The sequence below is a fragment of the Sorex araneus genome, chromosome 4, assembly GCF_027595985.1.
Source record: "Sorex araneus isolate mSorAra2 chromosome 4, mSorAra2.pri, whole genome shotgun sequence".
NCBI classification, from domain to species: Eukaryota; Metazoa; Chordata; class Mammalia; order Eulipotyphla; family Soricidae; genus Sorex; species Sorex araneus.
Genome location: NC_073305.1, coordinates 3,191,091 through 3,216,926, shown reverse-complemented (window position 1 = coordinate 3,216,926; position 25,836 = coordinate 3,191,091). Strand labels below are relative to the sequence as shown.

The following is a 25,836-nucleotide window of genomic DNA, read 5'->3' as shown; positions in this document are numbered from 1 at the left end:
ATGGCCCCGGGTCGGGGACTCAGGTCTCTCCACAATCCTATGGCACTGGGTCCCCCCACACCTGCCGCTGGCAGTTTGCACAAGTGCTGGAGAGACAGTCTTCCCTGGACGCCACAGGCATCAGTTTACATGGCTGGACACGGTCTGGCAGGATCACCAAGCACTCTGCACCCCCAGAGACCCCGGCACTGGCCGAGCAGCCCTGAAACCGTCACAGGCCCTTGGGGCCTCCCGAGCTGGTCCCTGGGGGGGGGGGGACCCTTCCCACTAACCCCCTAGCAAGTCCTGTGTGTACGGCCCAGCGGCCACGTCCCTCGATCCGCAGTGCCGTATTTCTCAGTCCACAGCACCCGACTGTTGTATTTCTTGGCCCCCAGCGTCCAGTAGCCACGGACGGCGCCTGGCAGCCACGTTTCCACAGAACAGCCCGCCAGCCAGCACAGCATCAGGCGGGGAAAACCACTCACGCAAATCCAGCCGGAGACCTTTCCCAGCACTGTCCACTGCCCCCAAGAGGGTCCACACCCTTCCCTCGAAGGTCGGAGGGGCTGACGGTGGCAAGTCACTATTCTGAGGACTGCACGGGCCCACAGGGAGGTGGTCGTGAGGGCTCAGAGCAGTCCCTGCGACACATGGCCAGCCTCACGCCCCACAAGAGAGTCGGGCACAAGAGCCTGTCCCAGGGGTGCACGGGAACGGGCGAGGCGTCCCGGCTCCCGAGGATCTGGCCTCTGCCCCCTCCCGTCCACGGCTGCAGATCTGTGCGGGACACGGCAGCTGCCTGGTGCTGAGCCTGGTCTCCCAGGCCTTCCCCAAGGCCGGAGTCTTTCTGGAGCTCTGGGGCGCGATCAGCAAAACACAGCGTCACGGGAGAATCCCACTTCTCAGAGCAGAAACGCAAAGCGGAACTTTGAGAGCCAGACTCGCCGGTGTCCTTCCCGGACAGGGCCCCTGCTGCGTGGGTCAGCTGGGCACCGGCGCACCTGCAGGGATGCAGGAGACTTGACCTCGCCTGCAGCTGGGGCCAAACTGGACAGGGGTCACACCTTGCCAGTCCTGGTGGGCCGCACCTGGTCACGCCCGGCCAAGCGGGCCAGGACAGTTCTGTGCCACGGCCTGACAACGTGGAGCTTCTGGGGGAGCCTGAGCCGCCTCTGAGGTCACCCCCAGAGGTGCTGGACAATAGCAGGGTAGTGCTGGGGGTCACTCGAAGGCCCACACACGCAAGACATGTGTCCAGGGCTCTTGAGCCACCCACTAGGACTTACTCGGTCACTGCCATAAGGGATACCAGTCTTCCCAGGATGGACACATGTCTCCAAGAGCACAAACACACGTTTCCATGAGCACATGCACACACGTCTCCATGAGCACATACATGTGTCTCCATGAGCACACACACGTCTCCATGAGCACATGCACACATGTCCATGAGCAGGCACATCTCCATGAGCACATACATGCATGTCTCGAGCACATATATGCATGTGCGCACGTGCTCGTGTTTCCACAGGCTTCAGGCCAGCCCCAAGCCGGGCCACGTAAACCCTCCCGCAGGTTCCACCTTTGACACTGGTCCCCTGATGGCCCCCGGACGCCCGATTCTTCCCCTGCCCCAGCGCCAGAGTGAAACTGAGTCACAAACATACGCAGGCACTGGGTCTCCACCTCCCCTGCACTGTGCAGACCCCCCAGATGGGACCCCCAAACACAACAGTGCCCAGCTCAGACTCGGCTCCTTGTGCTCTGGGCACTGAGCGGCGCCAGCCTCAGACACCGAGGAAGGGCTGAGCCTGCAGCCCCGGGGGGAGGAGCTCCGGGATGCTCCGTGCGGGACTCAGCGAGGTGGCGGCAGCCTGGATCCTCCAGCTTCTGGGAAGGGCTTCCGGCTGCGGCACTCGGACACGGGGTCTGACACTGAACAGTCGTGGCACTTATTGGCAATTACTGGTGAAGGTCACGCAGCAGCAGTGCCGGATTCCAGGAAAAAGCAGCGCTTATGTAAGCACGGCTGCATGCTGGCGGCCGCCCAGCCCAGCCGGCCCGCGCCGCAGACAAGGGCGCCCCTCCCTGGGCTGGGTGTCCTGAGAACGCCCGGGAGGGGAAATGCAGTATTCCTGCTGGCTCGCTGCTGTTTCCCACAGAACTTCGCCAGGCAGCCGTGCTCCCTCCAAGGCCTGGGCCCCCGCAGGCTGTGGCCGCCCGGACCCCGTGCAGGAGCTGTGACACGTGGGGGGCCTCGCGGGCCACTGACAGTGAGGGTCGAGGTCAGGGCTGAGCTATGGGCACAGCAAGTTGTCCTGGCCCTTCCCGGACTGTGACAGCGGCCGCTGGGGGCTGCACCAGGACCAGCGGCCCCGCCCACGACTGTCAGGCCAGTGGGCGCTGCTCGGGGGGATGGGGCTGCACCAGGACCCCCTCCCCATGGCTCACTGGTTCAAGGTTCTCTCCTAGCAGCACAAGGCCATGAGCCAGAGCCTGGCTGTCCCGTCTGCAGTCCCAGCTGCGCTGCGTGTTGTTGGAATGCTGCCCCCTGCAGGACGCTGAGGTGCTCTACAGCCCGCAGTAGCTGCGGAGTCTGCAGCTCCCAGACCCCCACCTGGGGGGAACCCGAGGGCTGCATGGCTCATGTGGGGGGTGGTCAGGTGACCATCCACTCGGGCCAGCGTCTTCCCCTGGGGCCCGCAGCCCCCTGCCCCACTGTGCTGATACCCAGGCAACTCGGACCCAGGGATGAGCCTGAAGGGCGGCTGGAGTCGGGGGCTCCTCACAGGTGCACGTCTTCTCCTGACCCCCTCTGCCCACGGGCCCAGGTGTAGCAGTCACGGCTTATCACATGCTGCTCTGGGCAGGGAGGGCACCCGTGGGCAGCTTCTGGCCCCCGGAACAAGAGCCTGTCTCTGTGGGCGCATGGTGGGCGGGAGGCACCTCAGCAGGGCCTCCCGGGGGCCTAGTTCCGGCCCCGGTGCCACAGTTCTTCCTCACAAGTGTCGGGGTCGCCCCGCAGCAGGGCTCTTGGTACAGCAGCAGCGGGCACTGGGCAACATAGGCACTGCCCAGGCGGGCAACAAGACCTTCATGGGGCTCGTGGAGCCTGAGCCCCCAGTGCGGCCCCCGCACTGCCCGGGCCTGGCAGGGACACGCAAGGGCCACCCTGTGCAGAGCAGGGCCCGAGGGCCGGGCCCCCAGGTGGACACAAACACCTGCTCCTGCGGCTGAGCTGCCCGCTGGCCTGCCCCGAGCCTGCTCCCAGGACTCAGGGTCCCTCACAAGCCCCCCATCGCACGGGTGCCGGCACAGCCTGGCAACTGAGGGGCACTCATGGAGCCAGGGCACCCGAGCCCCCAGGGAGAGGCGCTCGGGGGAGGCCAGAGGCTGAGGCCCCTGCCTGCTGGGAGGCGGGGGCAGAGCGGCCACCAGCCCTAACCACGGCTCTCTCAGCCCCAAGGCCGGCCTCCAGGTGGCCCGGGAGAGAACGTGAAGCTGCGCACACAGGCCATGAGAAGGGTTTAGACAAGCCAGAAACACTCCCCCAGGGCCCGGCTGCCCCAGTGCCCCGTGACGACAGACACGAGATTCTCCCCCCGCGCTCCCCCCCCGCAGGCACAGTTGCCCTAAAACCAGGACAAACCAGGGCTGCAAACACTAAATGAATAAAAAAAACCAATCCCCCAAGACCCCAACAAATGCCCCCACTAGACGGTCTCCAGGGTCCTTGTTCAGGGGCTGGAGCAGCGGCTGGGGTCCCAGGAACCACGCTGCGGGGAGGGCTGGGGGGTGACTCAGCAGCCCCGGCTTGGAGCAGCAGCACCCAGGAAACAGAAGGCAAACAGCCAAACAGAAGCCCCCTGGCCCTGGGGCACCGCCAGCCCGGGCTGCTCGGGGAAGTCTTGGCAGCGCTGGCAGAGCCCGCCTGGCGGGGACCCACTCTCTGGGCTCCTAGTCCGGCTTCCCCGCCCGGGGGGACCCGGCACGAGGCAGCTGCAGGGTCACGCGGCTCCCCAGCTCCCGACAGCAGCCCACAGACCTGCCGAGATCCCAGACGCAGATTGTGCCTTATCGCGCCTCAGACGCCCTTTCTCTCTGCTCCCGGCTCCCCAAGGACAAAGGGCAACGCTCGATCGAAGGGACACGGGAGACGCAGACACAGGCACGTAGGACGGCCTCCTGCCTGGGGCACACGTGCACAGACGCACACGCACGCACCCCTGCATGGGACACGCAGAGACGGGGGGTGGGGGCGGGGGCAGGCAGCACGGGACTAGTACAAGCACAGGGAGGAGAGAGAGAGGACAGAGAACCTCGGCATTATCCGACTCCTCAATGGAGACGAGCTGCAAGAGAGGAGAGAGGCAGCGTTAGCGCAGGAGGGCACGCGATCCGGCCGGAGGAAGCTCCCCACTGGGGGCGGGGGACTGCCGGGACGTGCCTGCGGCCACACTCCCATCCCAAGGCAGGTGTCAGCCCGGGTGACCCTCGGCCGGGCTGCGCCTGGCTTCTCCCCTGGAGGCTGGAGGGGGCCGTGCGGAGCAGGCAGGAAGCCCCGCCCGGAGCTCACGGCACGTTCGCAGTCACGGGGGCTCCGAGGCTCACTCTCTGTGTCCCTCAGCCCGCGGTGTGACGGCAACAGGCCGCCCCCCCATGCCCCTAGCCCACTCGGGCGAGAGGAGGAACAGGAACGGGCTACCAGCCTCACGTTCGAGAAAAAGACCAGCAGGATGACGAGGTGAGCAGGAGAAGGGGCACTGCCCGCTGCCTCTAACGCCCGGACCGTCCGCAGACGGGACCCTGGCAGTGGAGGGCCCGGGGCGGCCAGCTGAGGCCCAGCTGGGCCTGTACAGAGCGCCCGCCCCTGCCCTGTTCTCCGGAAGCCGCTGTCAGCTGCTCACGGTATGGTCTCCCTTCACTGTCCCGCCTCTGGGCTCCCCCACCCCCAGCTTTCTGCAGAGACCCAGTCACGGCAGCTGGGTGACCCAGGGCGAGACTTGGGCAACCCCAGGCCAGAGAGCAGCCCCGCCCTGCCGCTGACCCCCGCCTGGAGACAGGCCGGAAGGTTCCTTCGAGGGTCTGGGCCTGGGGGTGCAGGGCAGAAAGCAGCCGATAAGGACACACCAGCCTGTTTGGGGGTCACTCGCCGTGGCTACACCTTCAGCTCTCTGATCCCCACGACCGAGGCTGGTCCCGGCACTTCTGCCTCGAGATCCGGCCGTCTCCGTGACCCCCCGCCTGCCTCCCCGCATCCTGCTGGCTGGGGGTGGGCACTTCTCAGGACCGGGGTCCAGCCAGGCCACTCTCTGTGGTCCGGACCCTTTCACTCGAGGACAGTGCAGGAGTGGGGAGGCCAGAGCAGAGCAGGAAGCTGAGTCCAGAAGAGTTCTGGGTTGCCTGGACCTCGGGCGGGCCCCCCTACCACCACAAGGCCAAGAGTCGGTGGGACTCAATGCCCCCGCAGGATGCTGTGTGGCTCCAGGCCTGTGTTCGAACCTCTCTGTGCCTGCGCCGACACACAGGAGCTTCTGAGTGTGGCTGGCAGCTCCAGCGGCCCAGAGGCCACCTGCTGGCCAGGGCACTGGTCGGGCCCTACCTGGGCACTTGGGTCCTGCTCGCGTCACAGCTCCTTCCAACCACAGGGGTTGTGGAAAGGGAGACCTGCGTGACAACGCCAGGAAGGCTGTTCTGGAGACTGCGGCTCACAGAGGCTCCCGTGAGAGCAGCCCTGGAGCTCGGGGCCCCAGGAGGCCGCAGCTGAGCCCAGTGTGAGAGGGACGAGGCTCTGGGTGGGGTGTCGGACTCTGGTGGGGGCGGGCAGGGCTATTTCCTGGGTGTGTCCCTGCGGTGAGCACTAGCGGGAACTGGCCAGGGAGACAGACACACTGGGCCGGGTCCTCACTGCCCCTGGACGGGGGCTCTGGGGCCCCACCTGAGGCCGGGCTGCCGCGTGTCTCGGGTCTGGCCGGCCATGGACAGCAGATGAGGTTCTGGTGCTGGCACGGAAGGGACTCAGCTCCGGCCCCTCCCAAGAGGGCTGGGCCGGTGCTTCCCAAACGTGCACAGTACTGTCCCCGTCCCGGGTTTTGTGTCGGTCTGATTTGGTTTTTCAGGCCACACCCAGCGATGCTCAGGAATCACTCCTGGGGGTGCTCGGAGAGCCAGATGGGGGGCCGGAGAGGGAACCTGGGTCTGTGTGTGCCAGGCAGGCACCCTCCTCGCTATCCCGTCACTCCAGCTGCGGGATCGTCCCCTTCCTGAGGGGTCAGTGCCACAGGCTGCAGGAGGGGAGGGGGGTCCGTCAGGGGCTTCTCCCCACTGGATGGGCTGACCTCCCCGCAGCGCAGAGGGCAGGAGACAGACCCTTCGTGGGGCAGACACCAGCCCTCCTGGGGGCCCGTGCGACAGGCACTGACCCCAGCCCCACGGGCTGATGTGGGACACAGGCGCCCTGCACAAGCCGGCTCGTGCCTGATGCAGACACTTCCCAGCTCGCGGCCTCAGGGAGGCCCCTGAGTGGGTGCGAGTCTCTGCGGCAGGAATCACTTCTCCAAGCTCCGAGGGGGGACAGGAGGTCCCCCGGGAGTGGCTGTGTGGGGCGGAGCACTCTGCGGGACCTGAGGCCGGCACCTGTCCTCGGGCGGGGCGCGTCCCTCAGGCTGCCCCGGCAGCTTCCTGCCATCGTCCCTGGGCTCGGTGCCCTCCTGACTGGTGCACTCACGCACCTCGAGGCTGTGAGGCCAAGTGAGCAGTGCGCACGTCAGGGGACAGGTGGGGGAGGGGTGCTGCAGGTCTCCCCTTCCCCGTACCCCCACACGCGGACACTGAGGTTCACGCTAGGGCCGGCTAGGGTGTGGGCGGCTCTGCGAGGAGAGCGGTGGGTTCCCGGGGGTCCCGGAGAGTCGGGGGGAGAAGTGCCACCTCAACCGGGCAGCTCTAGCTCACTGCACTTTCCCCTGAGGGGAGCTGGGCCCGGGCAGAGGACAGTCAGGACCCCTCCATGCACACGGTCCTGCACAGAGCTGGGCGCTCTGCCCTGGGGTCAGAGCTGGGGGGATGCTGGGAGCCCGTGGGGGTCAGACGGGCGCTGCACGGGGACCCAGCAGCAAGGGGGAGGGGCAGCCTGCACCGAACACGGCAGAGACCCCCGCGGGGTGACGAGACCCCCCGGCTGTTGGCACAGCCCAGCGCGGTACCTTCTCTCCGTAGCCCCGGTCCTTGGTCATCATCTCGCGGAGGGTCTGCAGGACCTTGATGCAGAGCTTCTCCTCGTTCTCCTCCAGGAGCTGCTTGGTGTGCTTGATGAGCCTGCGGGGGGCGGCACCCGCTGAAGCTGCCAGACGTGGACCCCCGCCCGGGGCAGGGGAGGGGAGGCTCACGGACCCCCGCCCGGGACAGGGAGGAGAGGCTCATGGACCCCCACCTGGGACAGGGGAGGGGAGCTCACGGACCCCTGCCCAGAGGCAGGTCCTCGTCCTGGGCCGCCTGGAGCAGCCAGGCAGGGCTGTGGCTCGACAGCGCCACCTTGTGGGGGGAGAAGGCGCAGAGCCCTAGGTGCGCTTCTCAAGTGGGCAGGGTGGGGGCGAGTGGGCTGAGCCGGACCAGGGAGCCTCACCTTGAGCTTCGGGGGCCCTGAGAAGACCCTCTGGGAGGGTCCTGCTGCTCACACAGGACCCCGCAAAGCCCGGGGCAAATCCCGGTGAGCCTCCTGGCACAATGTCCATGGGGCACAGGGGGTTGGGACAGGCAGAGGCCCCATTGGGGGGGTGGCGCCCAAGGAGGGGGCCGCCCCGTCCAGGGGCCTCCCCGCGCAGCCCTCGGCGGCCCCTCCCGCTCACTTGCAGATGAAGCCGCCGCTCTCGCACTTCCTCCGGGCGTCCGTGTTCTCGGGGAAGAGCAGCTCGGGCCGGTGCAGCACGTCCACCAGCACCGACAACTCGGCCTGCACCAGCGGCCGCAGACGCTCCTCCAGGGCCGACACGATGTCCTGCGGCGGAGACCGGCCTGAGCCCTGCCCACCGCGCTCCTGGCCCGCGCCCGCACCTTGGTGGCCGGGGGCTGAGCCCCGGGCCCGGACACCCCGGCGGGTCCCCTGCAGGGCTGGGGGAGCTGCGGTGGCCGCTGCTCCCGAGTGACCCCTGACCCTGCCCCGCCGCCAGGCCCTGGCTGGAGCCCCCGGTCAGGGCAGCCGGGTCACCCCGGTCAGGGCAGGGCTGCCGCGCTCAGAGCCCCACCGACAACCCGGTGACCACAGCTCCTGTCCACGCGCCGTCCCGGCTACCCGCCGGCCCTGGGGACACCGCACAGCCAAGGGGCCCTGGCTGAGCCCCGATCCCTGCTGAGGCGGTTTCCTCCCGGGGACTCGCGCCCTGCCCCACCCACACCCAGGGGACCGGAGAGACTGACCAGGACCCTGCGGCCGTGGCCTCAGGCCTGGCCCCGCCTGCTCCTCCCCGCTCTGCACGGACACCCTGGCCTCCCCTCCCCTCCTGCCCTGCACGGACACCCCTGCCTCCCCTTCCCACCCTGCACAGACACCCCTGCCCTCCCCTCCCCTCCCACCCTGCACAGACACCCCTGCCTCCCCTCCCGCCCTGCACGGACACCCCTGCCCTCCCCTCCCCTCCCACCCTGCACAGACACCCCTGCCTCCCCTCCCGCCCTGCACGGACACCCCTGCCTCCCCTTCCCACCCTGCACAGACACCCCTGCCTCCCCTCCCGCCCTGCACGGACACCCCTGCCTCCCCTTCCCACCCTGCACAGACACCCCTGCCCTCCCCTCCCCTCCCACCCGCACAGACACCCCCGCCTCCCCTCCCGCCCTGCACAGACACTCCTGCCCTCCCCTCAGCCCTGCACGGACACCCCTGCCCTCCCCTCCCCTCCCGCCCTGCACAGACACCCCTGCCTCCCCTCCCGCCCTGCACAGACACCCCTGCCTCCCCTCCCGCCCTGCACAGACACCCCTGCCTCCCCTCCCGCCCTGCACAGACACCCCTGCCTCCCCTCCCGCCCTGCACGGACACCCCTGCCCTCCCCTCCCCTCCCACCCTGCACAGATACCCCTGCCTCTCCTCCCGCCCTGCACGGACACCCCTGCCTCCCCTTCCCACCCTGCACAGACACCCCTGCCTCCCCTCCCGCCCTGCACGGACACCCCTGCCTCCCCTTCCCACCCTGCACAGACACCCCTGCCCTCCCCTCCCCTCCCACCCTGCACGGACACCCCCGCCTCCCCTCCCGCCCTGCACAGACACCCCTGCCTCCCCTCCCGCCCTGCACAGACACCCCTGCCTCCCCTCCCGCCCTGCACAGACACCCCTGCCTCCCTTCCCCACCCTGCACAGACACCCCTGCCCTCCCCTTCCCTCCCGCCCTGCACAGACACCCCTGCCCTCCCCTCCCCTCCTGCCCTGCACGGACACCCCTGCCTCCCCTTCCCATCCTGCACAGACACCCCTGCCCTCCCCTCCCCTCCCACCCTGCACGGACACCCCTGCCTCCCCTCCCGCCCTGCAGATGCCCCTGCAGGCCCCTCCCCTCCCGCCCTGCATGGACGCCCTGCCCACCCCTGGGCTTCTGGGCCTGCCACACCCACCTGCAGCCTCTCGATGATGTTGCGGTAGTCCCGGGAGGCGGCCAGCACGGAGTCCCTGCGGGCCGCATTGCGCGCCGTGAGCCGCCAGTTCATGGCCGTCTTCTGCACGATGTTGTGCGACTTGAGGAACAGGTTGTTGACCTGGCTGTCCAGGTCCACGGGGATGGCGATGGCCCGGCTCTTCGCTGCGCAGGGAGGGAGAGGGGCGTGGGCACGGGGACCCTGGTGCTCTCGGGAGCACAGGGGAGGTGGCCCCGAGGCCACGCAGTCTGAGCGGGTTCATGGTCCGCGTCTCGGCAGTCACCCCTCACCAGGCAGACCCCGGCCCCGCGACGGGGAACAACGTTCCCGGCGTGTCCCCAGTTCCCATCGCACCGGCAGCCCCGGGGACGGACACGCACCCCCAGGCACGGACAAGGGAGGGACACGGGAGGGACTCGGGAACCGCAGGCCCAGCAGGAGACACGCCCCGGCACCCGCAGGACCCCACCACAGGCGCGGGAGAGTCAAGAGTCAGTCACGGGCAAAGGGAGCCGGGCAGGGCGTGGTGGGGAGAGAGGGACGTGGCCAGTGTGTGTGTGTGTGTGTGTGTGTGTGTGTGTGTGTGTGTGTGTGTGTGTGGTGGGGGGCACCCCCTGCCCGGGGCTCAGCGAACACCACAGACCTGGGGGGGGGGGGGATGACGGCAGAGCCACCCGGCGCCAGTGCAAGAGGCGCCGGAAGCAGGTTGCCCGGCGATGCCGTCCTCAGCCTCGGGCCTTCCGGAAGCATCTGGGCTCATATGGGTCTGGGCCGGCCCTGGCTCTGTGCTTGGTGCTCGGGCTGGAACCCGGGTCTCCCGCAGCCGCGCTGGGGTCCAGCCCTTGGACCCGTCCCCCCGGCCCTCGGGTGTAAGAACCGGGACGGCCGCCCTGGGTTCCACCGGGAGACTAACGCCCCCCCAGTGCTGCTCCTGTCCTCCCGCCTCCCGCCCGGAGGAGGCCCCAGAGGGGACGGGACGACCCCTCGCACCCACGAGGCGCGGCCGAGTCCCACACGCCCACAGCCCTGGCAGAAAGGGACACCGGGAGAGAAGCGCGGCCTGGGCAGTGCTCTCAGAGGCGCCGGCCAGACGCCGCGTCCCCGCTCCAGAGGGGCCTCAGGGAGCCAAAGGGGGACTCGCGAGGCACCACAGGCTCCTCGACCAGCCCGGCTGTCCCCTCAGCTGCACCCGGCTGTCCCCCACCCGGTCCGGCTCCCCCTCACCCGGCCCAACTCTCCCTCACACCCTGCCCGAGTCTCCCTCACACCCGGCCCGAGTCTCCCCCACACCCGGCCCGAGTCTCCCCCACACCCGGCCCGAGTCTCCCCCACACCCGGCCCGAGTCTCCCCCGCACCCGGCCCGACTCTCCCCCACACCCGGCCCGAGTCTCCCCCACACCCGGCCCGAGTCTCCCCCACACCCGGCCCGACTCTCCCCCACACCCGGCCCGAGTCTCCCCCACACCCGGCCCGACTCTCCCCCACACCCGGCCCGACTCTCCCCCGCACCGGCCCGAGTCTCCCCCACACCCGGCCCGAGTCTCCCCCACACCCGGCCCGACTCTCCCCCACACCCGGCCCGACTCTCCCCCGCACCGGCCCGAGTCTCCCCCACACCCGGCCCGACTCTCCCCCACACCCGGCCCGAGTCTCCCCCACACCCGGCCCGAGTCTCCCCCACACCGGCCCGACTCTCCCCCACACCAGCCCGAGTCTCCCCCACACCGGCCCGACTCTCCCCCACACCCGGCCCGAGTCTCCCCCACACCCGGCCCGACTCTCCCCCACACCCGGCCCGAGTCTCCCCCACACCCGGCCCGAGTCTCCCCCACACCCGGCCCGACTCTCCCTCACACCCGGCCCGACTCTCCCCCACACCCGGCCCGACTCTCCCTCACACCCGGCCCGACTCTCCCCCACACCCGGCCCGACTCTCCCCCACACCCGGCCCGACTCTCCCTCACACCCGGCCCGACTCTCCCCCACACCCGGCCCGACTCTCCCTCACACCCGGCCCGAGTCTCCCCCACACCGGCCCCGGCCGTCCCCCGCCCGCCGGTCAGGCTGCAGACGGCGCCCGGGTCCCGGGGTGAGGAGGGGCCGGCCTGGCCGGAGTCAGGGCGAGGCGGGCAGCGCGGGTCCGCAGGGCCCACCCGCCGCGCGCTGCTGAGGCGCCGGGAGCCAAGGGCCGGGCCCGCTGGTGCTCGCGCTGGCGGCGCGTCGGGGGCGCGGGGGCGCGGGGCGGGCTCACCCCGCGGGGAGGCGGGGCCGAGCGGGGGCGGGCCTTACCCACGTCGGACAGCACGCGGATGCAGCTCTCCACCGACGCCTTCTGCCCGGGCAGCAGCCAGTTGCAGTGGTACACGCGGAACACGCCCTGCAGCAGCTGCACGAACACGGGCTGCCGCGTCTGCGGAGACACGGCCGTGAGGGCGGGGCCAGGAGGGGATGGGCGGGGCCTGGAGAGTTGGGCGGGACCTGGAGGGGATGAGCGAGTACACGGGAGAGCCAGGGATGAGTGTGGGCGGGGCCGGGAGGGGATGAGCGAGTACCCGGGAGAGGCAGGGATGAGTGTGGGCGGGGCCTGGTGAGTGTGGGCGGGGCCAGGAGGGGATGGGCGGGGCCTGGCGAGGGTGAGCAGGGCCGGGGTGATCTAGTCTGGGAGAGGGCGGGGCCAGGAGGGAATGGGCGGGTCTGTGGGAAAGGTAGGGATTGGTGTGGGTGGGGCCTGGTGAGTGTGGGAGGGGCCAGGGCGAGCTGCTCTGGGAGAGGGCGGGGCCAGGAGGGGATGGGAAGGTCTGTGGGAGAGGCAGGTGTGAGTGTGGGCGGGGCCGGCGGGCGGGGGCTTACACACGTGGGCGGGCAGGGCAAGGGAGGGGTCGGGAAAGGAGGGTCGAGACCCACCGGTGAGCCTGCAGGAAGAAAGGGATGGCCAGGTGGGTGCCAGGAGAAGAGGGACGGGGCCGGGTGTGGGCAGGCAGGGCTGGGTGAGGGGTGAGAGGGATCAGTGGGGATGGCTGGGGGGCGATTTGGTGAGCTGGACCCTGCAGTGGGCGGGATTGTGGGCGGAAGTGACCACTTCGCCCCCATCGGCTCTCTGCTCCTGGGGGAGAGCAGGGCCCAGGGTGGAGGTGAGTGGGGTCCCGGAAGCTTCCTGGGGTGGGGGGACGCTCGGACGCAGGGAGTTCTCTCCAGTGGCCAACCCTGGGCCTAGCACGTCACGCTCCCTCTCTGATCCCCAACTCCGCCCACCGCACAGCACACAGAACTAGAAGCACCGACAGTCTTTGGGGGTCTTCGGTTTCTGGGCCACACGCGGTGGTGCTGGGAGGCCCTGGCCGTGCTGGGGATGTACCCGGCCCCCTGGCCCACAGGCCCGCGTACAGCCTCTCGACTGCTCTCCAGCCCTGGAAGGCTGCTCAGCAGCAGGACTGGGCCGGCCTGTTCCTGCTGTCTGTGGTGACTCGGGCCTGGGGCTGCTTTCGCGAGCACCATGTGCCATGGAGGAGTTCAGGACGGGGAAGGTCTGAGCTGGCATTCTGGGCTGGACATCAGCGGAGGGTCAGGCACGCCGCTCTCCTGCCGACACCTCCACTCCCCAGGGTGACCAGCCCGCTGATCCACCGACTCAAGGGACAAGTCTGCACCCTGCGATGTGGGCACGGGAGTGCCCAGACCTGCACCGTGTGCACAGGCCACGACCCTCTCCGGCCTCTGACTTCCCTGGGCCACTGGCTGCAGCTCACGGTGCCCGAGGCCACGGCACCACCAACTTCCCAGCGCCAGGGGCGGGCTGGAAGCTTCCAAGGCCTCTGACCTAGCCAAGCGCACCGTCAATAAGGGCGCAGGGGTCAGACTCTCTGCCTCCGAGACTCCTCTTCCTTCGGGCCCAGCACCCCCTCCCTGATGCATCGCAGAGACCCCGACCCTGAGAACCCCCTTCCCTCCCTCACCGAGCCCAGCGGGCAGCAAAGCAGGTCAGACTTCGGCATGTGAACAGACAGGACACGTGAGCTTCTAAAGCCCTCCTGAAGCAGTACCCAGGGCTGGGGGACGAGCACAGGAGGCCCAGGACCCCCACCCTCACCCCGAGCAAAGGAGGAGTCCCGAGCGCTGCTAGGCGCAGCCCACCAGCGGGAATGATGAAGACGATGCCGGTGTTTCAGAACTCAGAAACGGCCACTCGGAATCTCTCAGGGTGAAGAGAAAGCCCAAACCGCAGGGCCGACTTCAACCCGCAGCAACCCGGGGGTGGCTGGCCCGTGCTCTCTGCCCGCACCTCCGCCTGTGGCCGCTGTGTAAATTCCATGGGAAAAACCAACACAAGCAGAGGCTCAGCCTGAGCTCTGCATTCTAAGCGCGTGCGCACGGCCCTGCGAGTCGGCTGAAGGTTCCTGGCCTGAACCCCCGTCCCTGGGCAAACGGGTCAAACATGAGTCTTCAGTGTAAGTCCAGAGGAGCAACCCAGACGAAAGGCCAGACAGGAGGGCTTGAGGGCGGCTCCGGGTGGGCTGACTCATCCACGCGCCCTTCTGGGTCTGCCTCACAAGCCTGCGTCCAGGCAAGCACGTGTGTCCACGGCACCGTCACTGAAGGACGAAGGTCCACTCCCCAGACCCCCACCCAAAGTGCTCTGCAGCTGGTATGTCTCAGCACGGTGGGGGGGTACCTGTTCCGGGGAGGGGCCCACTGGGCCATGTCCCTGCTGCTGGACCCCAAGAGCACGCGCTGATGTTCCAAAGCACACAAGCCTCCCGTGCACAGTGCTCCGGCTGAACTGGAAACTGACAGGGGCCTGAAGGGTCCCCAGACCACCACCGTTCAAGGCGGGCAGTCCGACAGAACCTGGCAGTGCCCAGGGCCAAGCAGGGCTCGGACCCTCTGAGTCTCGGCTTACACCCCAGAGGGGAGCGAGGGGTACTGTGGCTCCAGTGAACACCTTGAGGGGAGTCTGGTGAATACCCTGAGCAGCGCTTTCTGGTGAGAAACACTCCTTTCTCACAGAGACTCAACCTTCCTCTCCAACCACCCACCTATGACCTGCCCGAGCGCCCTGTGGCCTCCATCTCCCGCATGACCTCTCGGATTTCTGGAGACCAGGCCCAGCCGACCTCCGCAGGCAACTTGTGAGGTTGTCACCTGTCTGGGCCAGTCCCATTATAAACACAACACGGACCTTCCCAGGTGTGAGACTCTCCCGGACTCCTGGGCCCCAGGTCGTGTGCACAGAGCAGGGAGCAGACCGTGGCCCCGGGGCCTCCCTGCGTCCCGTACAACACAGCCCCGCCCTCGCCCCAGCACGGCACAGCGCTTCCACGTCACCCTCACGTGAGCTCCAGCCTGAAGGCTGACTGCAGGCAGAGATGGAGGTGGGGGCGAGGGGCCAGGGGCCGGGCACCCCACGCCAGTCTCCCTCCCGCCCCCCCCAGAGGGGCCGGCGCACAGCTGCTTTGCACTCCCACCCCTACATGGCTCCCGGAAGCCGCCCGCCCCACCCGTCTCACCTGCAGAGTGGTGCTCTGGTCTGAGAAGGGGGAGCTGAAGAAGGTGGTGACGATGCTCATGACGATCTCCGTGACATACTTCTCCAGGATGGAGTCCGCGTGCTTGCGGTCGCTCGTGTTGTTGCAGGCCTAGGGGACGACGGGGACACTGTGTGGAAACCTGCGTCGGGGCTCGGCACGTCAGTCCCCGGGGGCGAGAGCCAGGACCGACACGCACTGGCCGGAGAAGCAGGCGGCCTCGGCCTCAACCACGTGGAATCTCGCGCTGTCACCGTGGTTCGGGACCCTTCCGTGCCCGCCCCACGTGGGACCGGAACCCCAGAGGAGGCGGCCTCCGGGGTGGGGTGGTGACATCCGTGCATGCAGGCGGAGCTGGTGTGGGTGCAGGCTTCTCGCGGGCAGCCCTGCCCCCCCTTCCCCCGGTCGGGGCTCTCCTGGAAACTCAGCCTAAGTGACCGCACAGCGGGGACCTTAGGCAGCCAAGCCCGGAGCGTCGAGGCCACCGTGGGCCAGGGACACAGGGGGGACGGGGGCAAGTGTCACAGGCCCCACGCCTCCGGAGGGGGAGAGGACACGGCCACGCCTGAAGGAGAAAGGCCAGATCCAGGAAGAGGAACCCACCCTCGCTGATTGATCAGACCCCCAAGAGGGGTTCGGGAGGCAGACAGACGGGGGAGAAGGAAATCCTCCCCCAGTCTCCTCCGCACCCAGGGCCAGAGAGGTGTGACACCAGGCGAGCCACCAAGCACGCTGGACTCCAGGACTGTGTCCCTCTGCTCCACAAGCGCGCGCACGCACACACACAGACACAGACTCGTACGCACACACTCAAACACATTCACACATGTGCACTCAAGCACACATTAACATGTACAGACACATGCATGTATGCAGACTCATGCACACACATACACGCACACATGAACACGCTCGTGCACATGTTCACACGCCTGCACATATACCCCAGTGCACACATATATGCACCCGCACACCCCGACGCTCCTCTCAGCCCCGGGAGCATACCCTACAGATGTCCACCAGGAAGTTCTCGAACAGCTTCCACATGTGGTTGCTGGTGTAGATCTCCTTCATCTCCACCTCCGTGTCCACGTAGCAGTGGTTCAGGAAGTTAATGTAGGCGATCTTCACCTGGACGGCAAGAACAGGCTGCTGTGGGCGACTCCCTGGGGCCGTGGTGGTGAGCGGCCAGTCCTTGCCTGCAGCCCCCAGTAACCGTCCCCACGCACTCCTGACCTCAGGCCCGGGAAGAACCCATGAAAACCACCAGCCAAGGAAGACGGCGGGACGGGGAAGATCTCCCTCCCGCTGACACTCGCTGCCTTTGCTATTTGACTTTTCAAGCTCTATTAGCTTTTCAAGAGACTGAAACACAACGTATGTTTAATGTACACAACAGATGCCGCATCGAAAACACGTGTTGCATTTAAGGCACGCAGCAGTAGCAGTTATTTTAGAATAGTCGGGGACAGAATAGATGCCGTGTCTGTCTCTGGGTTATTAACCCGGGAGGCGCAGGAAAGACAAGCCAGGCGGGGGCGGCTCGACGAGGCCGCAGGAAGCTCTCAGGGTGGGGCAGCTGTTGGTCACTCTCATCCTGAAGGGACGAGGCTCACTGGCTGGCTCCTGTGGGCTTTAGAACTGTCCGTACCCAGGTCCTCCCCATGCTCTGTGTCCGTCTACACTGAGAGGGGCTGGATCTCCACCCACTCTCGACCCCGCAGGGTGAGTCAGCTGCCCACGGCCGAGCACAGCATCCTGTGCCAGCTCCCAAGGAGACAGGCGCCAAGCGTGTCCCCCAGACACACACACACACACACACACACACACACACACACACGCCCTGCCTGTGCTCCATGGACGTTAGAAAGAGTTCCTGCCAGCGGAACTGGCATGACCCGCTGTGCCCTGCGGGAGACGCGCCCCCCTCCCCCCACCCCCCTCCCCCTGGGCCCCCCACCCCGGGCACACCTCGGGGATGCAGTCCTCGTGCGTCACCACGCGCACGATGTCGTCGAGCGGCAGCAGCGAGTTGCACTTGATCTCCGTGTACACGTTCTTGCCCTCTGTGCACACGGCCAGCAGCTCCACCAGGTGGATGTGGTACATGAGGGGGCTGTTCTCGTCCATGCGCTCCCGCTCCGAGCGCATCATCTGGGTGAGCGTCTGGAAGGAGGCTCTGTCGTTGTAGAACACCAGCACGTCCTCGCCCGCGTTCACCAGCTGCGGGAGAGGGGCCGTGAGGGCTCGCCGGGGCGGGTGGGCAGAGAGGGGCCTCTCGACGGCCTGGATGGGCGTCCCTGGGGGAGTCCGTCACCGGGCGCCCATCAGCTCCCACCCAGGGCCCGGGACCACTTTCTCTCTGGGCCTGTGCTCCGGAAGGCTCCGGCTCCGCCTGTCTCTGGCCCCCACAACTGCACGTCTCCTTGAAATAACCGAGACAAGGGGCCGGAGCAATAGCACAGCAGGGAGGGCGTTTGCCTTGCACGCGGCCGACCCGGGTTCGATTCCCAGCATCCCACAGGTTCCCCCGAGCACTGCCAGGGGTAATTCCTGAGTGCAGAGCCAGGAGTCAACCCTGAGCATCGCTGGCCGTGACCCAAAAAGAAAAAATTTTAAAAAAGACAAGCAGCAGCCAGGCAGAGGCGGGCGCAGGATCTGCGCAGAACCCGCTGCCGGGCCCCGAGCAACCTCTGTGGCTCTGCGATGCTGCGGGGGGGCGAAACGCTGGTGCCCCGGAGTGTGTGCGCAGGAAACCCCTGCTGCCTGAAGGGCTGACGAGGGTTCACAGGCGCTTCGTTCATAACGACCAAGAGCGCGAGCCGGGCGCCCGGGACGCCCACCCACGGGCCCGGCCTCAAGCCGCTGCTTGGTTCTGCCGGGAAACTGAGCATAGACCCGGCAAGGGGCTGCCCCCAGGGGCCTGGGCAGACGAGATCTAGAGATGGTCCCCCCAGAACTGCCGGGGAGCAAGTCACATACACGGAGCAGCAGAGTCCGGAGGGGCCGACAGCGGCAGCCACCTCGGCCACCCCCCTTACCGAACCGCCCCCATCACCACCCGGGGGAGCATGTCACCTGCCTCACCCCCCAAGAAAAGCACTCAAAGAGGCTAAGAGGCGCACAGTCAGATCGCGAAGCAGCGGGGGGCGCCCCAACACGGCCACGCTCTGCCCAGCCACGCTCCCGGCCTCCTGCTGGCTCTGGCGTGTGCAGGGGAACCCGCCCACCTGCCGGGCGTGCGGAACAGGGACCCGGGGTCCCAGGGAGGCAGCGGCAGCTGGGAGCCCCCGTCAGCTCATCTCCCAGAGCTCAGGGGCGACTCGCCATCACTGACCCCCTGGAGACTGACCCCGAGGGTGGGCAGCTGCTCGGGCCACAGGCTCCACCCAGGCTCTCGGCCTCACCTCCCTCCTCCCGGAAGCCCACCTGCACTCCCACCCAACCGATGGGTCCAACGCAACGAGAGCATCAGCCACGACCCTGCCGCCCCCGCAGCCGGCAAACGTGGACAGGCGGACACTCTCACACAAGCCGGGCCCTGCACCCGCTCACACGGACGGGACAAAAGCCTCCGGGGCGCCGGGGGTGGGGGACACCGCGGTCACCTCGGCCATGACCATGTCCTGGCACTTCTTGATGAATTTCCCTTCGGCCTTGACGATGGTCTGCAGGAACTTGATGTACTGGACGCTGCGGCCGTGCGTCTCGATGCAGTGCACGAAGTGCTGGACCACACGCTCGTTGATCTCGCTGCACAGCTGCAGGTTGTTCATGAAGATGTGCTGCATGGTCACCGCCTCCAGGATCTGCGGGGCGAGCGGGACAGGGACGCGGTCGGCGACACGGCACGGAGGGGGCGCCTCGCCACAGGGGCCGCCCTCCTCCAGGCCTGCCCTCAGACGCCAGCATTTTCCACGCACACCACACTCACACACACACACACACACAAACACACATACACACACAGACACACACACACACGAGAACTAAACAGATCCCGGCCCGACTCCAAAGAAACACGGGCATCCCCAGAAGAACTTTCTCTGCACCTCCTGGGCAGGGCCGAGCAGGCTGCACCCTCGGAACCCCCACGTGGGTGAGAACCACGGGGACCGTGTCAGAGAGAAGAAAGCCCAGGGCCTGGGGTCCTCTCTCCTGACTAGGTGCCACATCACCCTGAGTGCCATGCTGGGCAGCGGAGAGCCACCCGCCCGCCCACCCGCCCGCTGCCCGCCACCCTCCCCAGTCGCAGCCTCACCCCCGGGTTGAGAAACAGGTTTATGTGTTTGTGCAGCAGAGCCTGGTTCTGCTGGTTGCCGGCGCAGAAGTTCTGCAGGAACTCGTGAGCCAGCCGCATGATCTCCTGCATCTTCGTGTCCTCGGCCTGCGGCGGGGACAGAGAAACAGTCGCGTCCCTACCGGCTAACTGGCCCGGGGGCCTGAGTCCGAAGTCGCTGCTGGACAAAAGGCAGCAGACCAGACCACCTCTCCCAGGGCTAGGTGAGAAGGTCCCCAGGGTGGCGGCAAGCACCAATCCAGGCCAGCGGGACAGCACGAGGCTGCCAGGGACCCCAGAGAACCGGCAGCTGACGTGGGGAATGAGCACTCACGCTCGGCTGCGTGCAGGGGGCGGGGGGGAGAGGGGCTGCAGCAGGGCTGCGCATCCAAGGGCGGCGGGGGCGTGGGGGCTGCTGCTCTCAGTGCTCCTGTGGGCTGGTACGCCTCCGCCCCCGCCGGGCTCCCCTCTGGGGGTCACAGCCCCAGGCTCCCCCTCTGGGGTCCCGCCCCGCTACCTCCTCATAGGGGATCTATAGACCTGCTCCCCTCCCCGCAGGGGATCTGCCCCCCTCCCCTTCCCGTGGGGGATCTGCAACCCCCTCCCCTACCGCGGGGGATCTGCCCCCCTCCCCTCCCCACCTTTTCGTAGGGGATCTGCAGCAGCTCCAGCACCACGCCGTGGGCCCCCATGTTGCGCAGGAGCCGCTGCTGCTGCTTCCGGCTCTTGCGGCCCGAGGCGCCCTCCTGCACGCACAGCTTGCTGAGCCGCACCAGGATCTGCGGGAGCAGCGGGGTCTGGGTTACGGCCCTCGGCCACGTGTGCCCCCCGGGACCCCAGGTCCCCGCAGACTCTGGCCGGAAGGGTCTCGGCAGCCTCCCCCAGACAGCGGGCCCGGGCGCGGTCCCTGCGGTCAGTAGGACCCGACCACGCCCACACGGTCAGGTCAGCCGGCCAGGCCCCAGCCTCGAGAGCTGAGGGGGGCACGGGGACCCCCATCTGCTGAGCTCCAGGTGGGACTCCTGCCCTGGACGGGTCCCCACTGGGGGACCGATTCCACACAAGGCCAAGAAGCTTCCGGAACGACCGGAACTCGGAATGCCTCCCAGCCGAGAGCCCAGGGACGGGAGCGGAGTGTCCAGATCCGGCTGAGACCCACCCCCAGACAGCACCAGCGCGCAGGGACCCTCTGAGACCCCCGCCCTGCCCCGCCCCGCTGGCCTTCAGAAGCACAAACCCGGGGCCCCACACCCTGCTGTGCCCTGGGCCGGCCCCTGGGAAGCCCCGTGTGAGTGTGGCCGCGCGAACACTCACCTCTTTGACCACACGGTAGTTGTAGCTGCTGGTGCTCTCCTGCTGGGACCTGCCACCCCCGTCCTAGGGACAGACGGCACGTGAGTGCTCCGAGCCCGCTGTGCCCTGGGCTCCTGCTCTGGATTCTGGGCTCTGGGTTCTAGGTTCTGGGCTCTGGGTTCTAGGTTCTGGGTTCTGGGTTCTAGGTTCTGGGCTCTGGGTTCCGGGCTCTGAGTTCTAGGTTCTGGGCTCTGGGTTCTAGGTTCTGGGCTCTGGGTTCTCCTAGGGGATCTACATGAGCTCTGGTCCTGGGCTCACTGTGGGGGTCCCCCACGTAGGTAGGGGCAGCAGATCCCACCTTTGGGTTCTGACCCGCTCACACAGGCACATCCTCACGGCATCCCTCCTGGATACACATGGGACAGGCGCAGAGCGACTTTGCCGAGGAAGGGGTCTGCCCAAGGGCTACTCTGTGTCCACTGCCCACAGCACTGATGTTCCCGTGTCCCCGGGCAGCCCCCACTCTGCAGCACAACCTCCCGTGACCTGCTGGCAGGCGTGACGCCCGTGCGGGGTGGCCTGTCCCGGGCGTGGCTGCCACTCACCCACCTCTGTTTTCTTGTGCTCGTTGTCACCCGAGGTCCCGTCCATGGCCTCGTCGGGGCCCTGGCCCTTGTACACCCAGAGCTCCGACTTCTCCACGATGGACCGCAGCTGGTCCAGGTCCTGCTTGATCTGCTTGTAGTTGTCCACGTCCTGGCTGGTGACCAGCAGCTGGACCTGGAGACATAACCAGGGGGTGGCACTGGAAACCTCTCAGGCCACACATACGTATGGACACACATGTGCACACAATCACACATGTACAGGCACACAGGCACACAACACACACACATGCACACAAGTACAGGACACATGTATATACTACTGTGCACACACAGACACATACGCAGGCAGACACAATCACACAGGCACAGGCACACATGCACACACACAAGCACACATGCACAAACACAAACACATTCAAGGGACAAACACTTGAAAACATATGCAAACCACATGTTCAGGCACATATCCACACACACATAAGCACACATGCACACAATCACACATGTACAGGCACATATAATCACACACATGTAAAGGCACACACTTACAAGTACAGGCACACACGCACACGCAACCACACATGCAATCATGCAATCACACACACGTACTAATGCACATTCACATACACAATCACACATCTGTACTCATGCAAACAGTGATGTTCATGCTCATATACATTCTTAGGCACACGTGTACATGCACACAAACAGGTACTCAGAAACAGGCATGCAAGCACACATCCATGCACTGTACAGGTGCACACAAAACTCATAGAGGTACATTCACCGTATACACATGCATACAATATACCCACACGAGGCACATACACAAAACAGTCATTTTCACATACATGCACACATATAAGACAGACACAATCAGTGCACCCACAACACTCATCCTCACACTCATTTACACAGACACACTCAGGTATACTCACGTCACAACACACACACATACCTCTGCACCCATGAACACGACACTCAGACACACTCACATACACAACCATGATGCAGACAGCACACCCTCAGAGACACACACAGGTTCTGGGCACAAACGATACAGACACACCCAGAAATGCACACACAGAGATAGAGGCATTTATATACTCTGCACTCACACATGCACACAGACTCTCTCACACATGCACACAGACCCTTTCACGTTAATGCACACATACACACACACAAGCACTCAGGCTTGTCATACACTCAAGGACAAACACTTAGAAACAAATGAAGACATCCCCACAGATGCATTCACCACAACACGCTTATACTCCTCACACGCACACACGCTCACACCCCCACACTCGTACATGCATACATGTTTACATCCCCACACAAACTCACACCCACACATTTGTACATGCATACATGCTCACACCCCATACACTCATACACACACATGCTCACTCCCCCACACTCATACACGCATACACACTAATACCCCCATTCATACACGCATACACACTAATACCCCCACACTTGTACACAGATACACTCACACCCCACATTCATACACGCACACATGCTCACAGCCCACACTCATACATGCACACACGCTCATACCCACACTCATACACGCATACACGCTCACACCCCCACAGTAGTACACGCATACACGTTCATACCCCACAGTAGTACATGCACACACGCTCACACCCCACACTTGCACATGCACACACACTCACACCCCACACTCATACAGGCATACATGTTCACACCCCCAACTAGTACACGCATACACGCTCACACCCACAGTCGTCCACGCACTCTCACTCATGCTTCTACGTGCACACACACTCACACTCGCGCGTGCCCCCCGTGCCCTGGCCCACCTGCTTGAAGGCTTGCAGGACCTCCTGGCGCTGGCTGAAGTGGCGGAAGAGCAGCTGCAGGGCGCCCGACACCAGGGGCGGGTAGTCGTGCATGGTCAGGTGCAGCAGCACGCGCAGGAACGTCCTGCCCCCATGGTCGTCCAGGTCCAGCGGGGTGTTCTCCTCACTGCGGGGGCAGGCACGTGAGCCACACCCCGGCGGGCCCTCGGCTCACCGTGGGGGGCTGGGGGCCGGACAGACGCACACGCGGGCTCACTGCGGGGAGGCCCCGAGCCAAGACAGACACTCAGGCTCCCTCAGTCTCCTGACTGGGAGCACTAGCCAGGGGGTCGCCGCTGCTGAGGTGAGGGGACGATGAGGGGACTCTTGTCAGCGCCAGAACCCAAGTCCCTGCTCACAGACACCCCACCAGGGTCTCCTGGGGGTTCCCTGCCCCCACACGGCTCCGCAGGACAGATCCCGGGGCTCGGGGCCGCTGACCAGCAGGGCCGGCCCCTGCAGGCCCAGCTGGACGGGCAGCAGGCGCATCTCCGCAGGGCCAGAGCCCGGGGGCCATGTGGCCGAGTCTCCGAGGCTCAGCCTCAGGCTCTAGACCCCCACGAGGTGCCACCTGGGGCCCCAGACACAGGCCCCTGGTGCCGGGTCCTGGCCCACACGCGGGCTGAGAACCCGCCCTGCACCCTGGGCCCAGCCGCAGGCCCCGAGGGGGCTCAGCTTCCAGTCCCGAGTCACCTCTGCACTGCCCACAGCACCAGGGTCACCTGGCAGCCCCGCCTGGCCGCAGGCCCCCGGGAAAAGCAGGGGCAGGCGACCCAGGGCACGGCTCAGCGCAGGGGCGAGTCAGGCTGCCCCAAGAGCCCCCAGCCGCACCCCTGCTCGTCCTTCTGCGGCCCCAGGTGCCCTGCGGGCGGGAGGCAGAAACGCGAGGCACGCAGGCCCCACCCCTGCCCAGCCTCAGCCCGAGCGCGGCGGGAGGGCGCTGGCCCTGCTGGCCAAGGGCCACGGCTGCTCCCCACCCCAGAGCCGCCAGCACAGACGGCCATCCTCACCCCCGGGGCCGCAGGGGGCCCGCCACAGAGCCCGAGTCAGGAGCTGGCCCGAGCACTGCCTGAGGGAGCTCAACCCGAGCACGAGATCGGAGGGAGGAAGAAGGAACAGACGCATCACGAGGCCTCCCGTGCTCAGAGCCCAGTGCTCCTGGCCACACGCTGAGGGGGGGAGGGACACGTGCTGGACCGCAGCGAGGCGTGTGCTCCAGCCCGGGCTGTGCCGTGTCCACGCTCAGAGACGAGCCAACAGACACCGCTACGGCCCCCCTCAGCGCCACGGCCAGAGCACACGCCGGGGGCAGGGCCGCGCCCACCCCGCTCCCGCGGGCACCTCTCAGGAACGATGCGGAAACACAATCGCACAGTGTGTTTGCTCAGGGGAACACCTTCCCTGCCTGAACGGTTTCTGTTCTGGTGGGAAACACACACACACACACACACACACACACACACACACCACATACACACACACACCCCACACATATACACACGCTCATACACAGACACACACCATAGCAACACACACACCACACACACCACACACACCCAACACACACCCTCAACACACACACACACAAACACACACACACAACACATACACACACACGCTCATACAGACACACACCATAGCAACATATACACCACACACACACCACACACCCCCAACACACACTCCCAACACACATACACATATCGCACATATCACACTCCCCACATACCACACACACAACCACACACACACACACATACACACAAACGCGCGCGTGCGCACCCACTATGACCTGAGCACTAAGTTTCAAAGGGTCCATGCAAGGAGCCCAGAGCAGAGATTCGCCCCCAAGACCCGCCCGCCCGAGCCCGGCCAGTGTCCCGGAGCCCCGCGGCAGGCCCCCAGCGCGCCCGGACCCCACTTTCCTTCCTCCGAAGATGCCTTCCGCCTGCTCCTCGATGTGCTCGAAGTCCAGGGCACCTGCAGGGCAGAACACAGCCCGAGGGGGGAGGCTGGAGCAGGCTGCGGCCGGCCTGGAACCTTCCAGAAGGACAGGCCACCGGGCTCGGTGCTGTGCCCGGAGTGCCCAAGGCCCGGGGGCTCTGGCAGAGCAGAGCCTGGAGGCCCTCCTAGTGGAGATGCCCGGACAGCTGAGGACGGCTGCCTCTACCCTCGCCCTAACCTTTGACCTCCCCTGGGTTAGTGGACGGCAGATCCCAAAGGGGAAACTGCTTCACCCTGGGTTTCGCCGGGGGGAACCTCTCAGGGTCCCTCGCCGTGGGGACGGCGATGCTGGGGGCGGCAGTGGCCAGCCCCCTCCCTGTCCAAACGCCCCCCCGGGCTGCTCCCACCAGCCTGGCCTCAGCAGCGTTCCTGCTGGGCCCGCCTCCGGGAGGTTCTGCTCAGCCCAGCCGACCGGACCCCTCTGCCCCGATGGCTGGATCCCACGGCCCGCGCTCACCTGGGCCCACCCCCCGGTCCCCGCACTGACCTGGCACGTTGCTGGGCGTCTCCTGGCCGCTGTTCCCAGGGGCCGCCTCTGAGGTCTGGGAGTTGCTCTCGTCAAATTCCCGCTTAAATATGCACAGGAGGCACGAGATCCGGTAATCCAGCCTCACGTTCAGGATGAACTGAACACGGGAACAAA

General features: G+C 66.5%; 1 protein-coding gene across 1 annotated transcript in view; it reads right to left on the bottom strand.

Annotated features, from left to right (window-relative positions):
- Positions 1-25,836, bottom strand: part of ITPR1 (inositol 1,4,5-trisphosphate receptor type 1) — a 156,728-nt gene that overhangs the window by 51,919 nt on the left and 78,973 nt on the right. The window contains exons 25-40 of the mRNA XM_055134213.1: positions 25,681-25,819; positions 25,111-25,169; positions 23,151-23,312; positions 21,314-21,484; positions 20,726-20,788; positions 20,053-20,190; positions 19,394-19,519; positions 18,741-18,941; positions 17,104-17,355; positions 16,138-16,263; positions 15,115-15,243; positions 11,900-12,020; positions 9,589-9,773; positions 7,827-7,975; positions 7,185-7,296; positions 4,302-4,334 (exon numbers count right to left, since the gene is read on the bottom strand). Of these exons, the coding sequence (XP_054990188.1) occupies positions 4,302-4,334; positions 7,185-7,296; positions 7,827-7,975; positions 9,589-9,773; positions 11,900-12,020; positions 15,115-15,243; positions 16,138-16,263; positions 17,104-17,355; positions 18,741-18,941; positions 19,394-19,519; positions 20,053-20,190; positions 20,726-20,788; positions 21,314-21,484; positions 23,151-23,312; positions 25,111-25,169; positions 25,681-25,819 (2,166 nt within the window). The remainder of the gene's footprint in view (positions 1-4,301; positions 4,335-7,184; positions 7,297-7,826; positions 7,976-9,588; positions 9,774-11,899; positions 12,021-15,114; positions 15,244-16,137; positions 16,264-17,103; positions 17,356-18,740; positions 18,942-19,393; positions 19,520-20,052; positions 20,191-20,725; positions 20,789-21,313; positions 21,485-23,150; positions 23,313-25,110; positions 25,170-25,680; positions 25,820-25,836) is intronic.